Below are 22,252 nucleotides of genomic sequence, written 5' to 3'. Positions count from 1 at the left end.
CTCTTTAAGAGTCTTCGGGAAAGGTTTAAGTTACTTTCCTTCTGTTTTCTTCCTGGATGTTGGACTTGAATTTCTTCTGAATATGGTACCATAGTTAGACTGGACGCAAGACAGCCCAGTTTCATCTGGGTCACCCTTGGATGATACATAGGGGGGTCATCCTGTGTATCCTATTGTGGCCTGATGGCCATGGCAAGCCATTAGACTTTCCGTAGGAGAAAGAGGTGATTGGATGTGTGGTTTTTAGAAAGATTATCTGGCTGGTGCGTGTAGGATGGGCTGAGGGGACCTAGATCAGAATCAGGATGACCAGTTCTGAAGCTGTTAAACAGTTGAGCAGAGATATTACCAAAGTCTAAACCAGAACAGCAGTGGCACAAATGGTCATTATCTCTGCTTTTCGGTAATCTGTGGCGCCAATCTTAGAGCAGCTCTAAGTATGAGAGGGCAGCAACTGGGAAGGAAGTTCTCCTGAAGTGTGAGGTAGGTCAGATCCTAATCATATCCTAAGGCCTTAGATTTTCTTTGTGTAAATACACACCCAGAAGGAAGTTTATTTAAGTAGCACAGGGTTTCACCTGGCAGACTCCCCTGAGTCGGCCACCTGTGAGACTCCCCTGTTACTTCTGCAGTGCTTGGAGAGCTCTAGACAGGATCACTCTCTTTTTGCTCTGTTGATCACTCCTACCCTCCAGGAACTTTCCGGGCATTTATAGAGTCTGTCCTTACATTTGCTGAAGGAAGCAGCCAGGAGTAAGGTTGGCTGTCAGTCACTGGAGAGATGATTGCTGTTGGTGTTGCCCAATTAACCAGCAGGACAGAAAGTTCTTGGACAAACAAGGACACAGCCCCAGCTTTCCCAGAGGCACGTTGGAACAGGGCGAGAAGTGGGAGTCTTACTCATGTTTCCATCTCCAGCAGCGTGGCCTAGCATAACACCTGGTACCGCATTATTGCTTAATTAATAGTTCCTGAATATATTAATGAATTAGCATAACATGAAACCCAGAAAATGGTCATGTTGGGTCAGGACTGTGATGTGTTAAAGAAAGAATTCATCCATTCACTCATTCATCATTTATTGAGCTCCTCTTACCATTCAGCTTTGGGTTAAGCAATGGTTCACAGTCTTGGCTACATCTGGAGAGTTTTCAAAAATCCTGATAATCAGACCACACTCCATACCAAGAAAATCAGAATCTTGTCTGAGGGTGGGAGACAAACATTAGTATTTTTTAAAAAGATTTATTTATTATTTACTTATTTGAGAAAGAGTGAGCAAGAGAGAGAGCACAAGCAGGGGCAGAGAGAGGGGGAAAAGCAGACTCCCCAGTGACCAGGGATTCTGATTGTAGGGCTCGATCCCACGACCCTGGGGTCATGACCTGAGCCGAAGGCAGACGCTCAACCGACTGAGCCACCCAGGCACCCCTAGAATTTTTTTTTGAAAACTCCCCATGGGATTCTAACATGCAGCCACGGTTAAGAACCTCTGGGCTAGGTACTGGAATAATAGGTGACTATCATATTGCTCCTGTCCTTGTAAGGGTCAAAGTCTAAATGAAAGATACATTCATTCATTCATTCATTCAGTAGAATACAGAGCATTAAATACCTCAGTAGAGACATGGGAGATGCTTGGGTGTCTCAGTCAGTTGAAGATCTGACTCCTGGTTTCAGCTCAGGTCATGATCTCCGGGTCATGAGATAGAGCCCCACATCAGATTCCTCGCTCAGCAGGGAGTCTGCTTGAGATTCTGTCTCTCCCTCTCAAATAAATAAATAAATCTTAAAAAAAAAATAGATAAGGAAGCAATACTGTGGGAACCCAGAGGAAGGAGTGCTTAGATGTGGCCAAAGAATATAGGAAAACCTCAAAGAGGAAGGAAATTTTAAGATAAGTTTTGTATGATAAATAGAAATTCAGGAGTGCCCGGCTGGTTCAGTCAGAAAAGCATGCAACTCTTCATCTTTGGGTCATGAGTTTGAGCCCCACGTTGGATGTAGATGACTTAAATAAATAAATAAACAAATAAACTTTAAAAAAAAAAAGACGTAGTTCATCATCTTCCTTCCTTCTTTCTCTCCCTCCCTTCCTGCCTTCCTCTCTTCTTCCTCTTTTCTTCCCATCTTCTTTTTAAAGATTGATTTATTGGTTGGTTGATTGATTTTAGAGAGCGTGCACAAGCAGAGGGAGGGGCAGAGGGAGAGGGGGAGGGAGAGAGAGAGAGAGAGAAGCAGACTCCCTCCCTGATGAGTGCAGACTCTTAAATTATGATCTGAGTCGAAATCAAGTCGGATGCTTAAGTGACTGAGCCACCCAGGCACCGAGCTTCCCATCTTCTTTATCAACCATCCCCTTCTTTCTCCTTCTCATCCTTCTCACCTTGTTGTTGCAGGCAGGCTCTGAAGTAGGCCCAGAAGGAGAGAATTGTATACAAAAATGAGGTCCCCACTCTGAAGGCACATCCTCTTCCAGGAGGAGGAAACAGCATGTACAGAGCCCAAAGGCTGAAAGAACTTGAGGTGTCTGGGGCCAGTGACTTCATTGTGACTGCAGTATAGTGGGTCAAACATGAAGGAAATATCATGCCAGCCATCTAAAGGGTTTGCACTTTTCCTTAAAGGCATTTGGGAGCAAAATGAGCATGTGATGAGATTTAAAACAAAGCTTACTACATTTTAGGTGGTACCTGAAGTGACTGTAAATTGTAAACAGTCGTGGCGTTGATGAATATTGACTCACATTGGTTTTCTATTCTTTTGATTACCTGCAGGAGAGTTTCAATTTAGTGCTGGTAGATCTTTAATACCTATATTGTAAGTACTCATGTTTTGTTTTGTTTTTTAATGAAGAGCCTTCCTCAAAATATCTGGCTAGAATTTAATCACCTTGTATTGTTGTCATCATATTTTTTCTTATGGAAATCTTCTATAGATGACAAAAAACAGATGACTGGCTTCTCATACATGATAGTAAAATAAACCGGAGCTTTAAAAAAGTGGATCTGTTAAATACATATATAAAGGAAATGATGGTATAAGAAACACATAGATCCAGCAAAGATTATAATGGGAGTAGGCAAACAACTGGAGGAGAGATCACATTTATCAATTTTTCTTTTTATGGGTCATGCTCAGGGTGCCGAGTCTAACAACCCTTTGCTTAGCCCTGAATCCTGAAGACTTTCTCTGAGTTTTTCTAAAAGTTTTATGGTTTTACTTTTTACGCTTAAGTCTGTGAGCTGTTTTGAGTTAATTTTCTTATGAAGTATGAGGTTCTGAGTGAGGTTCAGTTTTTTGCCTATGGACGTCCAACTGGTCCAGCACCATCTGTTGAAAACACCCTTTCCCCAGTTAAATTGATTTTGTACTTGTGTCAAAAATCTCTTGGGCATATTTGTGCAGGCCTGTTTCTTGGTACTCTATTCTGTTCCATTGGTCTGTGCCTACCCCTCAACCAATACTACAGTCTTGATTACTGCAGCTATGTAGTAAGTCTTGAAATCAGGTAGCCTGATTTCATTTTATCCATTTTATTTTTCTTTTGAAAAATCATTTAGCTATTCTCGTCCCTTGTCTTTCCATATAAATTTTAGAATGGTCTCATCCATATCTACAAGACACGTTGAGATTTGAACCGGAATTGCATTAAATCTGTACATCAGTTTGGGGAGAGTTGACACATCTACTATGCTGAATCTTCTGCCCTGTGAACACAGTGTATCTGCCCATTTATTTAGATCTTTTATTTCTTTCATCGGCATTGTGTAGTTTTCAGCATACAGGTCTTGTGCAAGTTCTTCTTCTGAGAATGTATTGATTTCCCTTCATTTCCTAAGGGTATTTTCACCGAATGTGAGATTCTGGGTTGACATTTCTTTTCCTTCAGCTTCTGAAAATATTATGTCACTTCCTTCTCATCTCCACATTTTCTGATGAGAAATCTACTGCCATTCTCGTTATAGTAAGGTGTTTTACTCTGGCTGCTTTCAAGATTTTTTTTCTTTAGCTTTCCAAAGTTTAATTATTATGTGTCCTGGGGTGTGGGTTTTGAGAGGACGTTATCCTGTTTGAGGCTCACTCAGCTTCTTGATGAAGGTTTATGTCTCTTACCAAATTGAGGGAGTTTTCTTCAAGTACCTTTTCATCCACACGCTCCTTCTTGTCAACTTCTAGCACCATGCCTACATGAGTGTTGACACTTTTCTTATATTGTCCCACAGATCTCTGGGACTCTGTCTTTATTTATTTATTTATTTATTTTAGCTTCCAGTCTATTTTCCTTCTGATGTTCAGTTTGGGTAATTTCTACTGTCCTGTCTTCCAGTTCACTTATTCTTTCCTCTGTTCCCTCCATCTTGATGTTGAACCCAACCATTGAGTTTTTATTTTAGTCACCAGATTTTTTGGTTCTAAAATTTCCATTTGGTTCTTCTTTTTTCTTCTGTTTCTTTGCCCAGACTTTCTATTTTTTCATTTGTTGAAGCATGTTCCCATTTGCACATTGAAACATTTTTATGATGGTTACTTTATTTTTTTTTCTTTCTTTCTTTCTTTCTTTCTTTCTTTCTTTCTTTCTTTCTTTATTTATTTATTTTTTAATGATTTTTTATTATATTATGTTAGTCACCATACAGTACATCCCCGGTTTCCGATGTAAGGCTCGATGATTCATTAGTTGTGTATAACACCCAGTGCACCATGCAATACGTGCCCTCCTTACTACCCATCACCGGTCTATCCCATTCCCCCACCCCCCTCCCCTCTGAAGTCCTCAGTTTGTTTCTCATAGTCCATAGTCTCTCATGTTTCATTCCCCCTTCTGATTACCCCCTCTTTCTTTATCCCTTTCTTCCCCTACCGATCATCCTAGTTCTTATGTTCCATAGATGAGAGAAATCATATGATAGTTGTCTTTCTCTGCTTGACTTATTTCACTTAGCATTATCTCCTCCAGTGCCGTCCATGTTGTAGCAAATGTTGAGAACTCGTTCTTTCTGATAGCTGAGTAATATTCCATTGTATATATGGACCACAACTTCTTAATCCAGTCATCTGTTGAAGGGCATCTCAGCTCCTTCCACAATTTAGCTATTGTGGACATTGCTGCTATGAACATTGGGGTGCATATGGCCCTTCTCTTCACTACGTCTGTATCTTTGGGGTAAATACCCAGTAGTGCAATGGCTGGATCATAGGGTAGCTCAATTTTTAACTTTTTAAGGGACCTCCACACTGTTTTCCAGAGTGGCTGTACCAACTTGCATTCCCACCAACAATGTAGGAGGGATCCCCTTTCTCCACATCCTCTCCAACAATTGCTGTTTCTTGCCTTGTCTATTTTTGCCATTCTAACTGGCGTAAGGTGGTATCTCAGTGTGGTTTTGATTTGAATTTCCTTGATGGCTAATGATTTTGAACATTTTTTCATGTGTCTGTTAGCCATTTGTATGTCTTGTGATGGTTACTTTAAAGTGCTTGTCAGGTCATCTTAGCATCCCTGTCATCTTGGCATTGGTATCTATTGATTGCTTTAAGAAAAATTCTGTAGGAGCTCTTCCCAGTTTTTCATACGAGGAATGATTTTTGACTGAAATGTGGGCGTTTTAGGTGGGCATTTGAGACTCTGGATCAAATTGAATTCTTCTGTTTTATCTGGTGTTATGAGACACTGCTCTGGCAGGGGAAGCAGGAGGCAGTGGGAGGAGGGTGTGCTTCATTACTGCTTCATTACTTCCAGGTGGGGGTAGAAGTTCCGGTTCTCAGCTCAGCTTCTGTGACACCTGAAGGGGGAGGGGTCTTCATTACTCATGAGCTGGGACAAGTTCTGGCTCCCTACCAGGCCTCCAGGAATAACTCCCTGGCTGGGAGGGGTAGAGGTGCCTCCTTACTGCTCCCCATGTGGCCTCCACTCTCTGGGGGTGGTGGTGGAGTGCAGGGCTTCTCTTTACCTGATGAGGATGAAAGTTCTTATTAGGGGCCATAGGGACACCTCCCCAGCAGGAGGGTTGGGTCACCTTGTAGCCTGGTGAGGGTGGAAATCTTGGCTCCACTCCGCCTCTGCTGGCCAGGATCGGAATGGGGCTCTAGTGTTTTTGGTGGCATTTGGCTGCAGGTAGATCAGTTTTAGTCTACAAGTTTTCTATTTTGCTAGGCTGCCCCTTTCCTGGTCCTTTGGCTAGACACAGTAGGCTTTTGTTGGGGCTTTTTATTTATTTATTTTTTTGTCTGAGCCCATTGGCATTTCTGAGCTGCCAACCTTTGTAGCTCAAAGTCTCCAGATACATATGGCCAAACAAAAACCCAGGCAATTCATCACTGTGTCATTCTCTGGGTCCTAGGATTCCTAGCTGGTCTGCCTTTGCCTCTCCACCTTTTGGAGTTGTCTTATGTTTGTTTTAAATATAATGTTCAGGGTTTTCTTTTGTTTTGTTTTGTTTTGTTTTTTTTTACTATACTTAGCAGAAAAATAGGGAAAAGTACCCTTACTCAGTCTTCCTTGAAACAGATGTCTCAGTATGTTTTAAAAGGTCTCCAGGTAGCCAAGGTTGAGAACCACTAGTATAGGCCATGAGTTCCATGAGCACTGGGATTGTGTCTACCTTTCACCTAGCATAGCATCTGTGCCTGATGGCTCAATAAGGAGTTTTTGAATGGATTGATCAGTGGAAGGAGGAGGGGATGGATGGATGGGTGGATGGGTGGATGGATGGATGGATGGATGGATGGATGGGTAAATGAATGCATATGAGAATGGAACGAGCTGCCAGACCGATTCACTCTTACCTATGCTCCTGTCCGCATATACCTCAGTCTAGAGACAAACCTTGCCCCAGTACCAGGAGGGGGCTTGGCCAGCAGGTGGCGCTGAGGAGCCCCAGGTGTGGTGCTGGGATGGCTGCTGCACAGTCAGGCAGGGGGTCCCTTGACTGAAGGAGACAGACGTTAAAGAAACTCCCAATTACCTAGGAGCTACCTCTTGTAAACATCTCATCTGCCTCTCCTTTCTCTTCTACCAGCTCTTTTGTTTCCTTCAATATCATACACAATTCTTTTTTTCTCAAGAAGAAAACAGCCTGGGTAACTTTGGTCTTTGAAAGTGCCTTTTTCAAGGCTTAATCTCTGGGGATTTGGAACAAAAATAAAACATTATTCATTGTGCCCTGAAATGATACGTGTGTGTATGCTGGGTCTGGTGTTGTGTACACTGTCCTTGTCTAATGTTAGCATAGATGTTTTTAGTTCCAATGCCGTGAAATCTTTATTTAAAACCTGTATTTACTACTCTCTCTTTCTTACTATAGTGAAAAGGTGGGTGGGTTAGGGCAGGGGGTCTGAAGCTCATTCAAATAGCCTAGAAGGTGGGTGTCACTTGGGCCGTTAAGGGACTTGTTCTTCAGTCATCTTTGGACCTTAGTGCTGGGCTTTGGATCAACTCCAAAAATCTCTGTTTCCACATCATTAAAATGGGGGCAAAAAATGATTCCTTTATCATAACTGGCACTGTGAGGATTCAATGAAGCAACATGGAAACCCTCCCAGCCCAATGCTGGTATGTAGGAAGCCTTTGAAATACTACTTTTCTTCTTATTCATTGCTTTCAATGTCAGAAGGTAAGAGAGAATGGAGCTGGGCTTTTTATACTTCTTTTGTTTGCCATTTAGTGATAATTATCCTTCAGCTCCCCATTTGTGGCCTAATTTCAAAATCCCAGCCTGTCACACCAGGAGTGGGGCTTGGGAAGAGCAGATAAACAAGTCCAACCCCCCAAACTCTTTTTTTTTTTTAAGATTTTATTTATTCATTTGACAGAGAGAAAGAGAGAGACAACCAGTGAGAGAGGGAACACAAGCAGGGGGAGTGGGAGAGGGAGAAGCAGGCTTCCCGCTGAGCAGGGAGCCTGATGCGGGGCTCAATCCCAGAACGCTGGGATCATGACCTGAGCCAAAGACAGACGCTTAACGACTGAGCCACCCAGGCGCTCCAACCTCCCAAACTCTTAAGCCAAATTATAAAATGAGAGAGGATCATGGAGGCACAGGAGGGAAGAGTTGATGTAGCTATGTCATGTCCACTCTTCTGCTGCTAATGATGAAGAAGTTACTTGTAACATCTCACTGTGCCCCTTCTACAAGAAACCATTTTATCTAAAACTTAGTTCCAGCTAAAGCTGTCTTTCTGCAAAGTGACTATTTTGCTTTTATTCAAACAACACTAGAATCTTGTAATTGATCCTGTTTTCCTCTTTGATCTGGCTCCTGGGAAGCTCAGAGACAAAATTGTGACCCAACTCCAGTGGCATTTTAGGATCTACCCTTAGTTTCATTCTTATTTGCCTAATACTCTTTTATTTCCTCTATAAAAAATCCCAGTGCCTGGTGAGTATTTTAGGGAGCAATACTAGTGTACCAAAACAGGTTTTTGAAACAGACAGAAGTCTGGAAACCTAGACAGCCTCCTGCTTGGACCACTGAATTTCTTTTTAATCAACTTTTTTGAGATATAATCTACATATCACAAAATTCACCCATTCTGAGTAAATCATACAATTCAATTATTGTTAGTAAATGTCCAGAGTTGTATAATCATCAGAATTCAATTTTAGGACATTGCTATCACTTCCAAAGACTCCTTCTTGTTTCCACCCCCAGTCTCAGACAACCACTAATCCACTTCCTGTCTCTATGGATCTCCTATTCTGGACTTTTCCTGTAAGTGGAATCATACCATGTGTTGCCTTTTGTGTCTAGCTTCTTTTACTTGCATGATGTTTTTGCAGTTCATCCATGCTATAGCATACATTGGTACTTTGGGGTTTTTTTTATTGACAAATAATATTCCATGGCATGGATATACCATATTTTGATTATCCATTCACCAGTTGATGAATATCTGGGTTGTGTCCATGTTTTGGCTATTATCAACAATACTAGAAACATTCACATGCAAATTTTTGCATGGATGTATACCTTCTCTTCTCTTGAGTAGCTATCTAGGTATTGAATCACTGGTTATTATGGTAACTATATTTAACTGTTTGAGGAACTGCCAAATTTTTCTACAGTGGCTGCACCATTTTACACTCCCACCAGCAGTATAGGAGAGTCCTAATTTCTCAACATTCTCATCAATGCTTATTATTGTCTGTCTCTTAAAAATATAGTCATCCAGTGGGTGTGAAGTGGTATCTCACTTTGTTTTCGATTTGCATTTTCCTGATGACTAATGATGTTGAACATCTTTTCATGAGCTTCTGAGCCATTCCTGTACCTTCTTTGGTGAAACATCTATTCAGATCCTTTGCCTGTGTTTAAATTGGGTTATACGTCTTATTACTACTGAGTTGGAAGAGTTCTTTATATGTTCTGGACATATCAGACATATGATCCGACAGATATATGAGGTACAAATATTTTCTCCCATTCTGTAGCTTCTGACTTTCTTAGTGGTGCCTTTTGAAACACAGGAGTTTAAAACTTGACAAAGTCCAACTTAATTTTCTCCTTTATGAGTTGTACCTTTGGCGTTGTATCTGAGAAATCTTCAGCTAACTCAAGAGCTCAAAGCTTTTCTCCTATGATTTCCTCTGATCGTTTTAAGACATTTAGCTGTTACGTTTAGGACTATCGTCAATTTTGAGTTGATTTTTGTGTATGCTGTGAGGGGGAAAGGTCTAGATTCATCTTTGGACATGGAGACATCAGTTATCCCAGCACAGGTCATGGCATTTGTCCCCTGCCTTGTTACATTCCTTCCTCTACTTCAGTGTGCCTGCATAATGAGCAACACCGCCCCTCAATGGCAGCCACGCCCCCCCTCTTCTTGTCACTTCAATTCATGAGACCAACAGACTGTCTTGGCTGCACAACCCCCATTTCAGTTTTCCAGAAGAGAATGGGACTTAGCCCTTCTGGGTCAGATGACATCCTCCAGTCCAATCACATGACTAGGGATCAGGTTTACATGGTATAAATTTGGCTGCCAGTTTCTACCCCTAGCTGGATGATGGTTCTCCAAGAAGGAGGCTTGTGAGCTGGGCAGATACCCCAAAACTATTCTATTCCAGGGTGGTTACCTTGTATTCAGCACTCCGGATTCCCTATGAACTCACCTGACGTTTTCAACTCGGAGCTCACAGGTCATGTCCTCAAAATTTGTTTTTGCTTGACCTGTGATCAAGTGTTCAAGAAAACAAATAAAACAACTAAATAAGTGACATTTAAAATTAAAAGTTTCCATGAAAAAATCCAGCTTTTATGCTTCACTTAAAAAATAGGCAGATCTGGACCTACAGTGGTTGGTGGTGTCTAAGCAAGAGCTGCCCTCTTCAGACAGAATATAATCTCAGGTTGCCCCAGTCCCCGCCACTCCCTTTTGCTCGACACACAGTCCCCTGTTCTTATTAACTCTCCCTTCCTGACTCTGTAGACATTTGAATGTGTACCTCCACTCCCAGAAAAATCCTCGGGGCCCCTCTCTTCCCACAAGGTCATCTACCTCTTGCATCTTACCCAGAGGCTAACTCTTCACCCGGCACTGCCCTACATTCAAAGTCAGGCATGTTCGGTAGCACTGGGTTTATAATGCGATTTTGCTATTTGCAGTCTGCTCTCTGCACCACAGCCAGTGGCACTGATAAGCCTGGGTGTTTTATGGAAATTATGCCTTGGCCAGACTCAACGAGGAAATGCAATACTTGGGGTACTTTCATGCATGGCACCTCACCCTCGGAACTAGAGCAAAGAAACCAATGTTCAGACGTACTTGACTAAAACAAGCGTCTAATGCAAATGATTCTCGGAGGGTGGAGCCGTTTGGAATGAGCAGTGGTGGGTGAGGCAGTTTGGAATGTATCAAGAAAGGAATCCCAAACTCTCACTTCTCACTAAAGAAAATAAAAGATGTGCTAAGAATGTGGAAGACCTTTCCTTAAAAAAATTTTTTCCAATGGAAGAAATCTGTTTTATTTTGTTTTTAAAAATGAATGCAGTTAGTTCTTATTTTTCCCTGTTATAAAACGAAGATGCTCTCGTCGTTGATTATCTTGGGAAATGCCAAAGATAATAAACATCACCCACCACCCAGAGGAAACCACTGTTAATATAACATAATGGAGACTCACCCTTATGCTAAACCTGATAACAGAATTGACATCATTCTGGATAAACAACATCTGTTGTAAATTTAATTTCATTGTAAGCATTTTTCCATATTACTAATGGTGCTCCGTAAATGTGATTATTGGTGACTGCATGGTACTCTATTCTGTAGCTGTCCCATCATATATTTAGTTCCCAGATGTTAGGTTTCTTTCCTTTTATTGCCTATCATAAATGATGTTGCAATAAGCATCCTTGTGCATAAATCTGTATTTATGATTTGGATTACCATGAGAGAAATTTCCAACAATAAAGTTTCCAGGAAAAAGTAGAAAAGTTAAGTGAAGGTTATCAATATTCATCAATAGCATAAGTCTTACCTCCAATTTTTGTTGGTTTAGACATCTTTGTGAAAAATAAGCTCACGCCTTCTGCAGTTAGATCCTTCTTCCTGTGTCTCCTGCTGCCCTTCTCGCTTTTTGTGTCTTGCTTTTCAGAGCCCATCCAACAAACATCTGTTGAGCATCCCTCATGTGCCAGCATGGGAGAATGGCAGTGAATGAAAAGGTGTGGGCCCTGCCATGAAGGAGGGGGTGTCTCCCTGATGGTCATGGGTGTCTCACATCAGAAACAGAAATAGTGGACACTTTCCATGCCTGAGAGTTGCTCCCTGTTTAGTTAGGAACAATCAGCTGAAGAAAGGATGATAAGCTAGGTGATGTCAAGGGAGTTAGAAGCATCGTGGAGACACAGAAGGGGGAGCAATTAAGAGCTTCAACGCGAATGGTGCTCCATGCAGGGGAAACAGCACAAGCAAAATCATAGAGGTATAAAAGAGCTTTCTTACTCCTTGTCCCCTGATGCCTTCCTGGACTCATCATTCCAACGATTCCCTCCTAATGCCTCAAACTCGGCTCTGTACTTTTATTCTTTCTTTTCTTCATCCTTAAATTCCTCTTCCTTCCTCCTGGTGAACTTCTACTCATCCTTCGAAGCCCAGCTCACACATCACTCCTTCTCTGTTCTTCTTGACATCTGCACTCCACCTTGAGAGAGGCTGTTCCTCTCTCCTCTGTCCTGTCACCTGCTTTGATCCTACCTCAGTCATCATATTTGTCCCAGTTACATTCTAGAATTTTTTACTTTTTGGTGCTGTTCCTTTACCTTTTGTCTTTATTCTCATGTTAATTGACAAACTCCTTGAAGTCAGGGGCAGAGTACCCGTTAGGTTTCAGTTTGGCTGTGTGTGATAGAAAACCTAAACTATCCCAGAGGGGGAGAGCCCTGACTGGTTTGGCAGCTCTGCAGTCATCAGAGATCTCAACTCCATCCAAATTGCTGCTTCACTGTTCTCATTTTGTGGCTGTTCCTCATGGTCCCAAGAAGGCTGCTTAAGCCCTGTTCATCCTATCACCATTCCAGCCAGCTGGAAGAATCAAGGCCAAAGAAAAGAACACATCCTCCCTTTAGGGCTGCTTTCTGGAAGTAGCAAACTCCATTTCCATTTCCATTTTATTGGAACTTAGTCACATGGCCATATGCAGCTACAAAGGAGCCTGGAAAATGTAATGTCTATTCCAGGCAGCCATGTACTCAGCTAGAAAAATAGAGGTCTATTCCTAAATAGAGGAGAACTGATACTGGAAGACTATGAGCAGTTTCTGCCACAGTGAAAAACAAGGAGGTCAAGGATGATTCCTCTGAGGCAGACTGGACAGGCTGTGGGATTGTTGTGTTATTCACCCAGAAATGGAAGAAAATACAACAGCTGCTATTAATTGAGCACTTCCTATGTCAGGCACTGTACGAGGTGCTTTCCTCCCATTTGAGGAGTGAGGAAAACCAAGACTTGGTGCAGTGAAATACCTTGCCCAGCTAATTAGGGCAGAAGCAGGATTAGAGGAGAGGTTAACTGGTTTACAAAGCTTGGGTTTTTAACCACCGCCCAATTCTTCCATCCAAGTGAGCTCTGAGCCTTCTGTGGATCAGCATTGCTGAAATGGGATGGGAAGTGGGGAAGGTAAGGCCACTGGGAGCCTCATTTAAAGTGTAGCATCTCTCCAAACCCACCAATTCCTCTTGCCTCCCCTTCCTATTAGCAGACATCCCTGCCTATTGGTCTCTTTTACCTAAAACCGAGGTCTGCAAGTCTATTTAGGTAAATAAATGCCCCTGAGAAAGAAGGAATATTTCTAATTTGGAATCAGATTCAGGCCACCTCTCCTTGCATACCTCCCATGATGGGGAACTTACTATCTATCAAGGCAATTCATTGCATTGTTTGATAACATCAATTTTAGAAAGTCTTTTTTTACCTTGAGCAGAAAGTTGTATTCTTTGGCAGTTCAAGGTGTTTATTCTTCAGTTAGACCTGTAGTTCTCAACTAAGGATCATTTTGCCTCCCAGTGGATATCTGGCAACATCTAGAGATATTTTTAGTTGTCACTACTGGGAAGAGGGGGAGGAGGCTACTGGCACCTAGCAAGCAGAGGCCAGGGATGCCAGGGATGCTGCTAGACAGCCAACAGTGCACAGGACAGTCCTTCACAACAAAGAATTGTCCAGTTCAAAATGTCAATAGAGCAAAGGTTGCGAAACAGATAGACTCAGGTTTGCATCTTTACTTCGCCAGTCTCTTCCTAGCTGTGTGACCGTGAGTTGGTTGCTTCACCTCTCTGAACCTGAGCTGACCATTTCCTCATCTCTACCTTGGGGATCATCACAAGTCCTCCCTCTAGGCTTGTGGTAGGCATTTAATAACCGATATCTGAAAAGCCCAGGGCTCGGCCCCTTACCGTTGTGGCTGCTCCAGTCAGCATTCCCAGGATATGGAAGGAACGTTGACTACTTTTGTTTACTTGCTGGCACATGGGCCTGATTGGATTAGACTATTTGTAATCACTCTGGAAAAAATCCTGCTGCAGCTAATGGTTTTGGAATGGAGCCATTGCCTTAATTCAAAAATGATGACTTGCTTGTGCACATGAGCCTCTTCGAGAAAAGGGGTTCATTTCTGCTTGTCACCCGGTTGTCGTTACCTGGGGATTAGCAGAGCTTTCCCACCCTGCTGCCTCAACTGACCCTCCCGACAGCCCTGGGAGGGAGGTAATGATGTGTTCCTTACTTTACAGGTAAGGAAATTGGAGGCGTGGCTGTTTACCCAAGCTCCGCACGGCCCATCAAGTGGCAGAGCTGGGGTGAGAACCCCCTCCTTCCATCACCTGCTTCTCTAGGGACACAACGCTATAAAGAATCTACAGGTGCCCGCCTTTCTTCTCCAATTGCCCTGTCCGAAGTGCCTCCTCTAGCTTCCCTTCTCTCTTCTCAGAGCACACCCATCTCCTGCACCATCTCTCTAGTCTTGGCCTTGATCCCAGAGAGACCACCTCAGAACCTGCTGGGGTCTGGGCAGCCTGAAGGGAGCATGGCCTCCTGTGTAGCATGAGGTGCAGTGAGGATCCATGTCCCCAGGTAATTTGCACACTCAGCTCGACGTCCCTTTGGCATTTATAGAGAGAAAACCATTCAACCATCTGCGTTTCAAAATGCAGATCCCTGAGGGAGGGGGGAGTGCCTTGCATTAGTTATCTCACCAGCTGGGGCGTGTTCGGGATTGGGTAAGAGGACCAGAGACTAGAAATGGCAGATGGGCCTGTGGTGGTGGCAGCCACACAGGCCCTGTGCTCAGGAGGGCCTGTGTTTCAGTGTCATGTTCTGCTGTTGCCATCTCGAAATTCTTAATAATTGTTTAATTCTTAATTTTGCGCTGGGCCCCGCAAATTACATAGCCAGTCCTGAGTGGGACATGAGATCACCGTTGATGTGGCTGCTCCTGCTGCCCTTTTGGGCGCCCAGCCTGTGAGGCCCACTTTTCATGGTTCCTTCAGGCTTCTTCTTCTTTCCCTGACGCCCTGCCCCCCAGCTGGCAGTCCTCAGGGAAGGCAGGGGCCAAGATGGGTCTTCATGCAGCAGGCGAGTGCTGCAGTTGCCTTTCCAGGAATCCTGGAATCCCATGGCTTCAGAGGACAAAAATGGATTCTCTTGCTCCTGAAGCAGATCCCTGAGCTGAAGGGAACCTTTCACCAGTAAATATCTATTGAATGAGTAAGTTCTGAGCTGAGATGCTTCGTGGCATCTGCCTCTCACTCACTCACTCACTCACTCACTCATCCATTTAACAAATATGTATTGATCTTTTGCTTGTATGTTTATGCAGACTAACATGTCCAAGCTACAAAGGAGAACATGTGACAAAAAGTCAAGCTTACAGTGATAGGTGAGGAAGATAAATGTATATATGCTATGTTAATTTCCCCAGCATTTTCCTATGAAAATTATTGATGAAATAGAAAAGTTGGAAGCATTGTACGGCGAACGCCTATAAATCTACCACCTAGGTTATAAATTAACATTTTGTTCTTTCTACTTTATTATATGTCTGTTCCTTTATCCCTTCTTCTAACCAACTATCCATCCAACTTGTTTTTTGATTCATTTCAAAGTAAGCTGCAGACCTGAGTAGATCTCACCCTGAGACACTTAATATGGGACAGTAATTTTTAGTTCAGTGATCTCAACTCAATCATCACAGTTTTTCTTTTTAGTCAAAAAAGAAAAAAATCAATGATTTTTATATTAAAAAATCATTTTCTGTCACATTGTTGAATGACAAATAGTATATGCACAGTGAAAAGAGACTCTCGGTCCCTCTCTGTGCACAATGAGGCAAAGAGAGAAATAAGAAAAGAGAACTTCCCTCAAGGCAACAAGGGAAAAAGAGAAACGAGACACATCTGTAGCAGAGGGTGGTTGGAGCTACCTTGAGAATACCAGCCGGTGGGAGTGTCTGGGGGAACTGTTTCCTGCTTTCTCCCAAACAAAATCAAAATTAAACCTGAGATGAACTTCCGTAGCCTCTTTGCGCCTTCCTGGGGTGGCCGCGGGCTATTCCAAGGGGAGTGAGCTGGATCAGGGCTGCAGGTGAAGCTGGAGGTCCTGGTTTGAGGTGTGGAAGTGGAGAAAGAGACAGGCTGAAGCTGTAGAACTGGGGGCTATTATCCTCACAGAGCTGATGGCCGGGGCTGACGGGGGTGAGTAGGGAAGGCTCTGAGGCAGACAGTGGAGAGTGACAGGAGCAGAGAGCGAGACTGGGTCACAAGAGGAGAAGCATCACCTTCGAGGAGGAACACTCGAAGAAGCTGAAGGGTTGCTCTGATGGGCAGTTCAGAGCTGGAGGAGAATATGGAAAAATACCCAAAGCAAGACTCTAAACAGGATGCCTGGGAAAGGCTTTAGGGATCACCTGCGCCACCTTTCACGTTTGACCCATGAGAAAATGCAGGCTGAGAGATCACTCAGGATATCAGTGGCAGAGCTGGGACAAAATCAGTGCTACCCCCATGATGCTTTTCTGATAAAGTAACTCAAAGGTTCCTCCCACAAGGATCAAATGTCTTAAGGTCTTGCTTTTTATCTTAAAAAAAAATCATACAAATTTAGTTTTCTTCTCAAGAATTTATCTGGCTTTGTCTTAATATGGAAGCAGTTTGTTTTTGCTCAATTTTAAGAGAGATTTACACTTTGTTAGCGCTTCTCAGTTTTCTTCAAACTAGAGTGCCATATCCAGCATAGACCACTCATAATGCAGCCCACCTTCCCAGAACACATGCAACATGGGACTTGCACAAACTTTGTCTTGCTTTTGCCAGCTCCCTCACTAGAATGTAAACTCTATGAGGGCAGAAATTTTTTTGTTCACTACTATGTTCCCAGTGCCCAGAACAATGCCAGGATTTCACTAAATGGTCATTGAATGGGTGAAGAAATGAATGACTAAGGAAGAAGGGGATATAGACCGTAGGTAACAGCAGTATCTACTGCCCTGAATGGCATACAACCCCAGTTAGGTCAACTTGATGATACCAACTGACTCTACTGATCTCCAAGGCTCTGATCTTAATCTTTGTGTCTTTCTTCCCAGGGAGGGAGCCCCAGCTGGAGGCTGTTCTCGTGCCAATGACCCTTCCCAATTCTTCCTGCAGCTTCGAAGACAAGATGTGCGAGGGGAACAAGACCACCATAGCCAGCCCCCAACTGATGCCACTGGTGGTGGTCCTGAGTGCCATCTCCTTGGTCACAGTGGGACTCAACCTGCTGGTCCTCTATGCTGTGCGGAGTGAGCGGAAGCTCCACACCGTGGGGAACCTGTACATTGTCAGCCTGTCTGTGGCAGACTTGATCGTGGGAGCTGTCGTCATGCCCATGAACATCCTCTACCTCCTCATGTCCAGGTGGTCCCTGGGCCAGCCTCTCTGCCTCTTTTGGCTCTCTATGGACTACGTGGCCAGCACAGCATCCATTTTCAGCGTCTTCATCTTGTGCATTGATCGCTATCGCTCTGTCCAGCAGCCCCTCAGATACCTGAAGTATCGTACCAAGACCAGAGCATCAGCCACCATCTTGGGGGCCTGGTTTCTCTCCTTCCTGTGGATTATTCCTATTCTGGGATGGCATCACTTTATGTCACAGTCCTCAGGACACCGGGATGACAGGTGTGAGACAGACTTCTATGATGTCACCTGGTTCAAGATCATGACTGCCATCATCAACTTCTATCTGCCTACCTTGCTCATGCTCTGGTTCTACGCCAAGATCTACAAGGCCGTTCGGCAGCACTGTCAGCACCGAGAGCTCATCAATGGATCCCTCCCTTCCTTCTCTGAAATTAAGCTGAAGCCAGAGAACCCCAAGGCAGGCGCCAAGAAACCAGGGAAGGAGTCTCCCTGGGAAGTTCTGAAAAGGAAGTCAAAGGATGCCAGTGGTGAGCCTGTCTTGAAGCCACCATCCCAAGACCCAGACGAGACGAAATCTCCAGGTGTCTTCAGCCAAGAGGAGGACAGAGAAGTGGACAAACTCCAGTGCTTTCCACTTAACATTGTGCAAATGCAGACTGAGGCAGAGGGGAGTGGCAGGAGTTTCATAGCTATCGACCAGAGCCAGAGCCCAGTCGGGATGGATGAGCAGAGCCTGAACATGCATGTGGCTAATGAAATGTCAGAGGATCAGATCCTAGGTGATAGCCAGTCCTTCTCCCGGACAGACTCAGACACCCCCACAGAGTCAGCATCAGGGAAAGGTAAACCTAGAAGTGGGTCTAGCACAGGCCTGGATTACATCAAGTTCACTTGGAAGAGGCTCCGCTCACATTCAAGACAGTATGTGTCTGGCCTGCACATGAACCGAGAACGGAAGGCGGCCAAGCAATTGGGTTTTATTATGGCGGCCTTCATTCTTTGCTGGATTCCTTACTTCATCTTCTTCATGGTCATTGCCTTCTGCAAGAACTGTTGCAATGAGCGTGTGCACATGTTCACCATCTGGCTGGGCTATATCAACTCCACACTGAACCCCCTCATCTACCCCTTGTGCAACGAAAACTTCAAGAAGACATTCAAGAAAATTCTGCACATTCGCTCCTAAGGGAAGGAACAAGGGGATGCAACTAAAGTGACACTTAGGATGTTCCTGAAGAAAATGGAGGATGAAGGCCTATGAGTTGCCGGGCACCTGGGCTTTCTGGAGTCGGAAGAATAGTCTTAAGGACCAGATAACTTGGAGAGTTCTTAGGCACCATTGGTAGAACAGCAGATGGCGGTGGTCAGCAGAGAGATTGTACTCTGAATAGAGAGCAGGATATTTCAAGAGAATCAGATCTGGATGAGTTCTCCTGCTCCTCAGGAAATGTGGGAGCCTCAGACTCTCGTTGTAATTCAAGCTTGCAGACTGGGATTAATTGGAAACTGAAGGGACACGTGGGGAGAGTTTTACTGCTGAATTAGATGGAACTCTCAAGCCTTCCTGGAATGGAGTTATAGGACGGTGCAGAGACCTTACATATGCAGATAGACGCTGTCCCCTTCCAGGGGTCACCTTGATAGGCATGACAGCGATTCCATCTTGACTGTCACTTCTCAGAACACCTCTCCTCTGAGCCCCTCCTACAGCTTTCTCCAGAACCAGTGTCTGAACCATGTTGGAAATTCTGCTTTATTATTTCTCATCCACGCATATTTTAGAGTTGGTAGGAAATTATGCAGCTTGTTCGTTCATTGTTTTCAACCCTGAATTCCTTTGACTAGTAACAAAATAATGATAAAAGCTGCTCTCAAAAGAAAGAGAAAAAGGGTATTTTTTTAATGGTTGCACGACAAAAACAAACAAAAATGGGAATGGGGAGAAGAAAGCCATGTTTCTTGAAAGCTGGGTCGTGTTTATCTCGTTGAAGCTCCATGACACTCCACAGCAGGAGGATGCTGTTACTAGAGGAGCAAAGTGAGGTGTGGCAAGGCGGAATAAGTGCCAAACATCACATAGCTAGAATGAAAACCTGGTGGGGTTCCAGCTCGTTGTCACACGTTTCCTCCAACAGGCAAAAATTTATCCTTTAAGTATACAACACACGCGCGTGCGCGCACACACACACACACACACACACACTATTCCCGAAAGTGGTGGCAATTCTGAAAAGGATGTGTTGAGAGAAGGAACGGCTGACATAGAATTTGCCTGAGGCCATAAAAGGTGATACTTTGAAGCCCTCATGTGCATTTTCTCTGTGAGTTCTGCCATGTTTGTTGAAGAGAAGTCATCATGTTCTTTTGTAGTCACACTTCTTCAGTAAGAACTAGCAAAGGCATGGGAACATCCGGTTTTCCTTGGGGTTTACATCGCAATCTGGTTGTGATTTATATTTTAAAACTTACTGCCAAACTGTCATATATGTAGCAAAGTGGGGTGTGTGTACAAGCTGGTATTTTGTCTCTTCGTGTTCCTGTTTGCATGATCTGTTAAAATGACAGATTTTTACCTACTTAAAATATGATATTTGAAACTATACTGAGTTTGATTTATTTAATTCTACCTTTCTGAGTCTCTCTGACTGAGAAGATGTATTGAAACGTACTGTCAAATATTATAAGATCTGATATAGGTTTTCTCTTTGGTTTCTGGTCACATTTGTAAATGTCTTTAGAAAAGAACTTACTTTTAATAACAAGGCTCACTCTCTGCTTGACATCCCCCAAAGCTCTTCTTGGTCAAAACGGGGGGAGCAAAAGAGACCTTTATGCTGGTTTTAAAAGCTTCAGCTGGTCTGTTCCCAGGTCAAAAAATGTTTCCAAAGTGCCCATTATTTATGCTGATAAATGGTTGAGGCAGCTAGTGAAGAGAAATGTTTATGAGCTCTGACTTTGGGTTGAAGAGACCTGGATTTGAGTCTGATAAGAACAAGAAATCATCAATATAAATTGTCAGAGCATAAAAAAAAGAGCCCCATGCATTATTGAATACAGTGTTTATGGTGCATACACAGTGGGGACTCATATGTAGTTTTATTTTATTTTTTTAAAAATTTTATTTATTTATTTGACAGAGAGAGAGAGACAGCCTGAGAGAGAGGGAACACAAACAGGGGGAGTGGGAGAGGAAGAAGCAGGCTCCCAGCGGAGCAGGGAGCCCAATGCAGGGCTCGATCCCAGGACCTGGGATCACACCCCGAGCCGAAGGCAGACACTTAACAACTGAGCCACACAGGCGCCCCTCATATGTAGTTTTAAAACATACTGAGCATACTATGTGCCAGGTCCTATGCTTTACGACCATTATTTACTTTAACCTATACACCAATCTCATGAGGGAGATTTCTGTGTTTTCACAAGTAGGCAAACTGAGGCACAGAGAAAATGAGGAATGCGAAGGCAGACAGAAAAGGAGAAGTAGAAAGTGGGGGACAGGAAGAGCATAAACCAAGTGGCATAATATTAATACACTCAAGAAAAAAATCTATATTCAAGAACATATTCTGTATTAATGTTTTCAGAAGTTAAATATATTCAAAAGAAGAATAAACCATCCTTAGCTTTTGATAAATAGAAATCCCTTCAAATGATTCTCTGAAGACCACATGAAAATCAGTCAACTACTGCATGACATAAATCTTTAAAAGCTTATGAAACTATTCCATCTAATAGAAATTGCTATAGATCTTAGAAGTTGGTAATGTTGATAAAGTGTTCATTCAGAAAATCCATTAGTCTGCAGATTGGCCATTTGATGAATTGGCTGTTTGGCTACTTGGCTTGCAGAAAATTGCTGGTGTCTCTTTTGAAAATGGGCCTTCCAGAGGTAGATTTAAGTCCTAACACGGGGTGGAAAGGATGCTGGGCTCTTCTGGCTGAGATGCATTCTAAGTTCTGTAAAGAAATAATGCTGTTAAGATCTAAGTTGCCAATATGTCATTCCACAATTTCTTGGGCTTTCAAAGCCTAGGTTGTGCAGCATATGGTTCCCAATGTGGGTAGCATGTGCTCTCCTCAACTGAGCTGCCAGTCAAATGATGAAGGTGGATTGATCTGAATTGCTGTGGTCTTGAGTAAGTGTCATGGGCCTCATTGCCTGCTGTGGCTGAGAACATTCTCTGCCTATTTAAGGGTCCTGGTCTTGCATCTTTCATAATGCTCCATCATCTTGGTGCCCCAAGGCATGAGCATTGGTTCAAAAGTCCAAAGGTTAGAGGGAAGAATCATCCTGTGTCTACCTGTGCTGCAATCAGCTCTGAAGTTAGGGTAACCTTACGGGGCCAGATGGCACATGTGGTACAAACATGGCAGGAAGACCAACAGTTCCCAGAGAAGTGGAGTCATTGTGAGCTGGGCGAAACTCCAAAAAGGTGATAATTATAAGAATCTTGAAGTTCAGCAAAGAAAACAAGCTTATAAAGAACTGACTTCAACCAGGCTCATATATGCCTAATAGAGGGAAGCCTAGAGGTGGGTGGGTATCATCCTACCGAGTATTTTAAAAACCAATTTTGTTACATTCAATATGTACAGTAAAATGCACCCATTTAAAATGTAGAGATCAGTGAGTTTTGACAGATGTATACACCCATGTCATCCCCATCTCAATCAAGTTATAGGACATTTCCATCAACCCAGGAAGTTTCTCATGCCCCCTCTATGCCCCAGGCAACCACTGATCTGACTTCTAATCACTATAGATTAGTTTTGCTGATTTTAGAACTTTGCATAAATGTAATTACGTGATATGCATTCTTTTTTTATTTTGTCTAAGATTTCCCCACATTTCAACA

General features: G+C 43.3%; 1 protein-coding gene across 2 annotated transcripts in view; it reads left to right on the top strand.

The window, feature by feature from the left end:
* HRH1 (histamine receptor H1) overlaps positions 1-19,996 on the top strand; it is a 93,146-nt gene extending 73,150 nt beyond the window's left edge. For both annotated transcript variants that reach the window (XM_008697882.1, XM_040628448.1), the window contains exon 2: positions 17,084-19,996. In XM_008697882.1, coding sequence (XP_008696104.1) covers positions 17,119-18,582 — 1,464 coding nt within the window. In that variant the 5' untranslated portion in view covers positions 17,084-17,118 and the 3' untranslated portion in view covers positions 18,583-19,996. The remainder of the gene's footprint in view (positions 1-17,083) is intronic.
* The last annotated feature ends 2,256 nt before the right edge of the window (positions 19,997-22,252 follow it).

This window comes from Ursus maritimus, unplaced genomic scaffold, assembly GCF_017311325.1.
Source record: "Ursus maritimus isolate PB19 unplaced genomic scaffold, ASM1731132v1 scaffold_14, whole genome shotgun sequence".
Taxonomy (NCBI): domain Eukaryota; kingdom Metazoa; phylum Chordata; class Mammalia; order Carnivora; family Ursidae; genus Ursus; species Ursus maritimus.
Note: the sequence above shows the minus strand (reverse complement) of the source record. Positions and strands in the feature narration are given on the sequence as shown.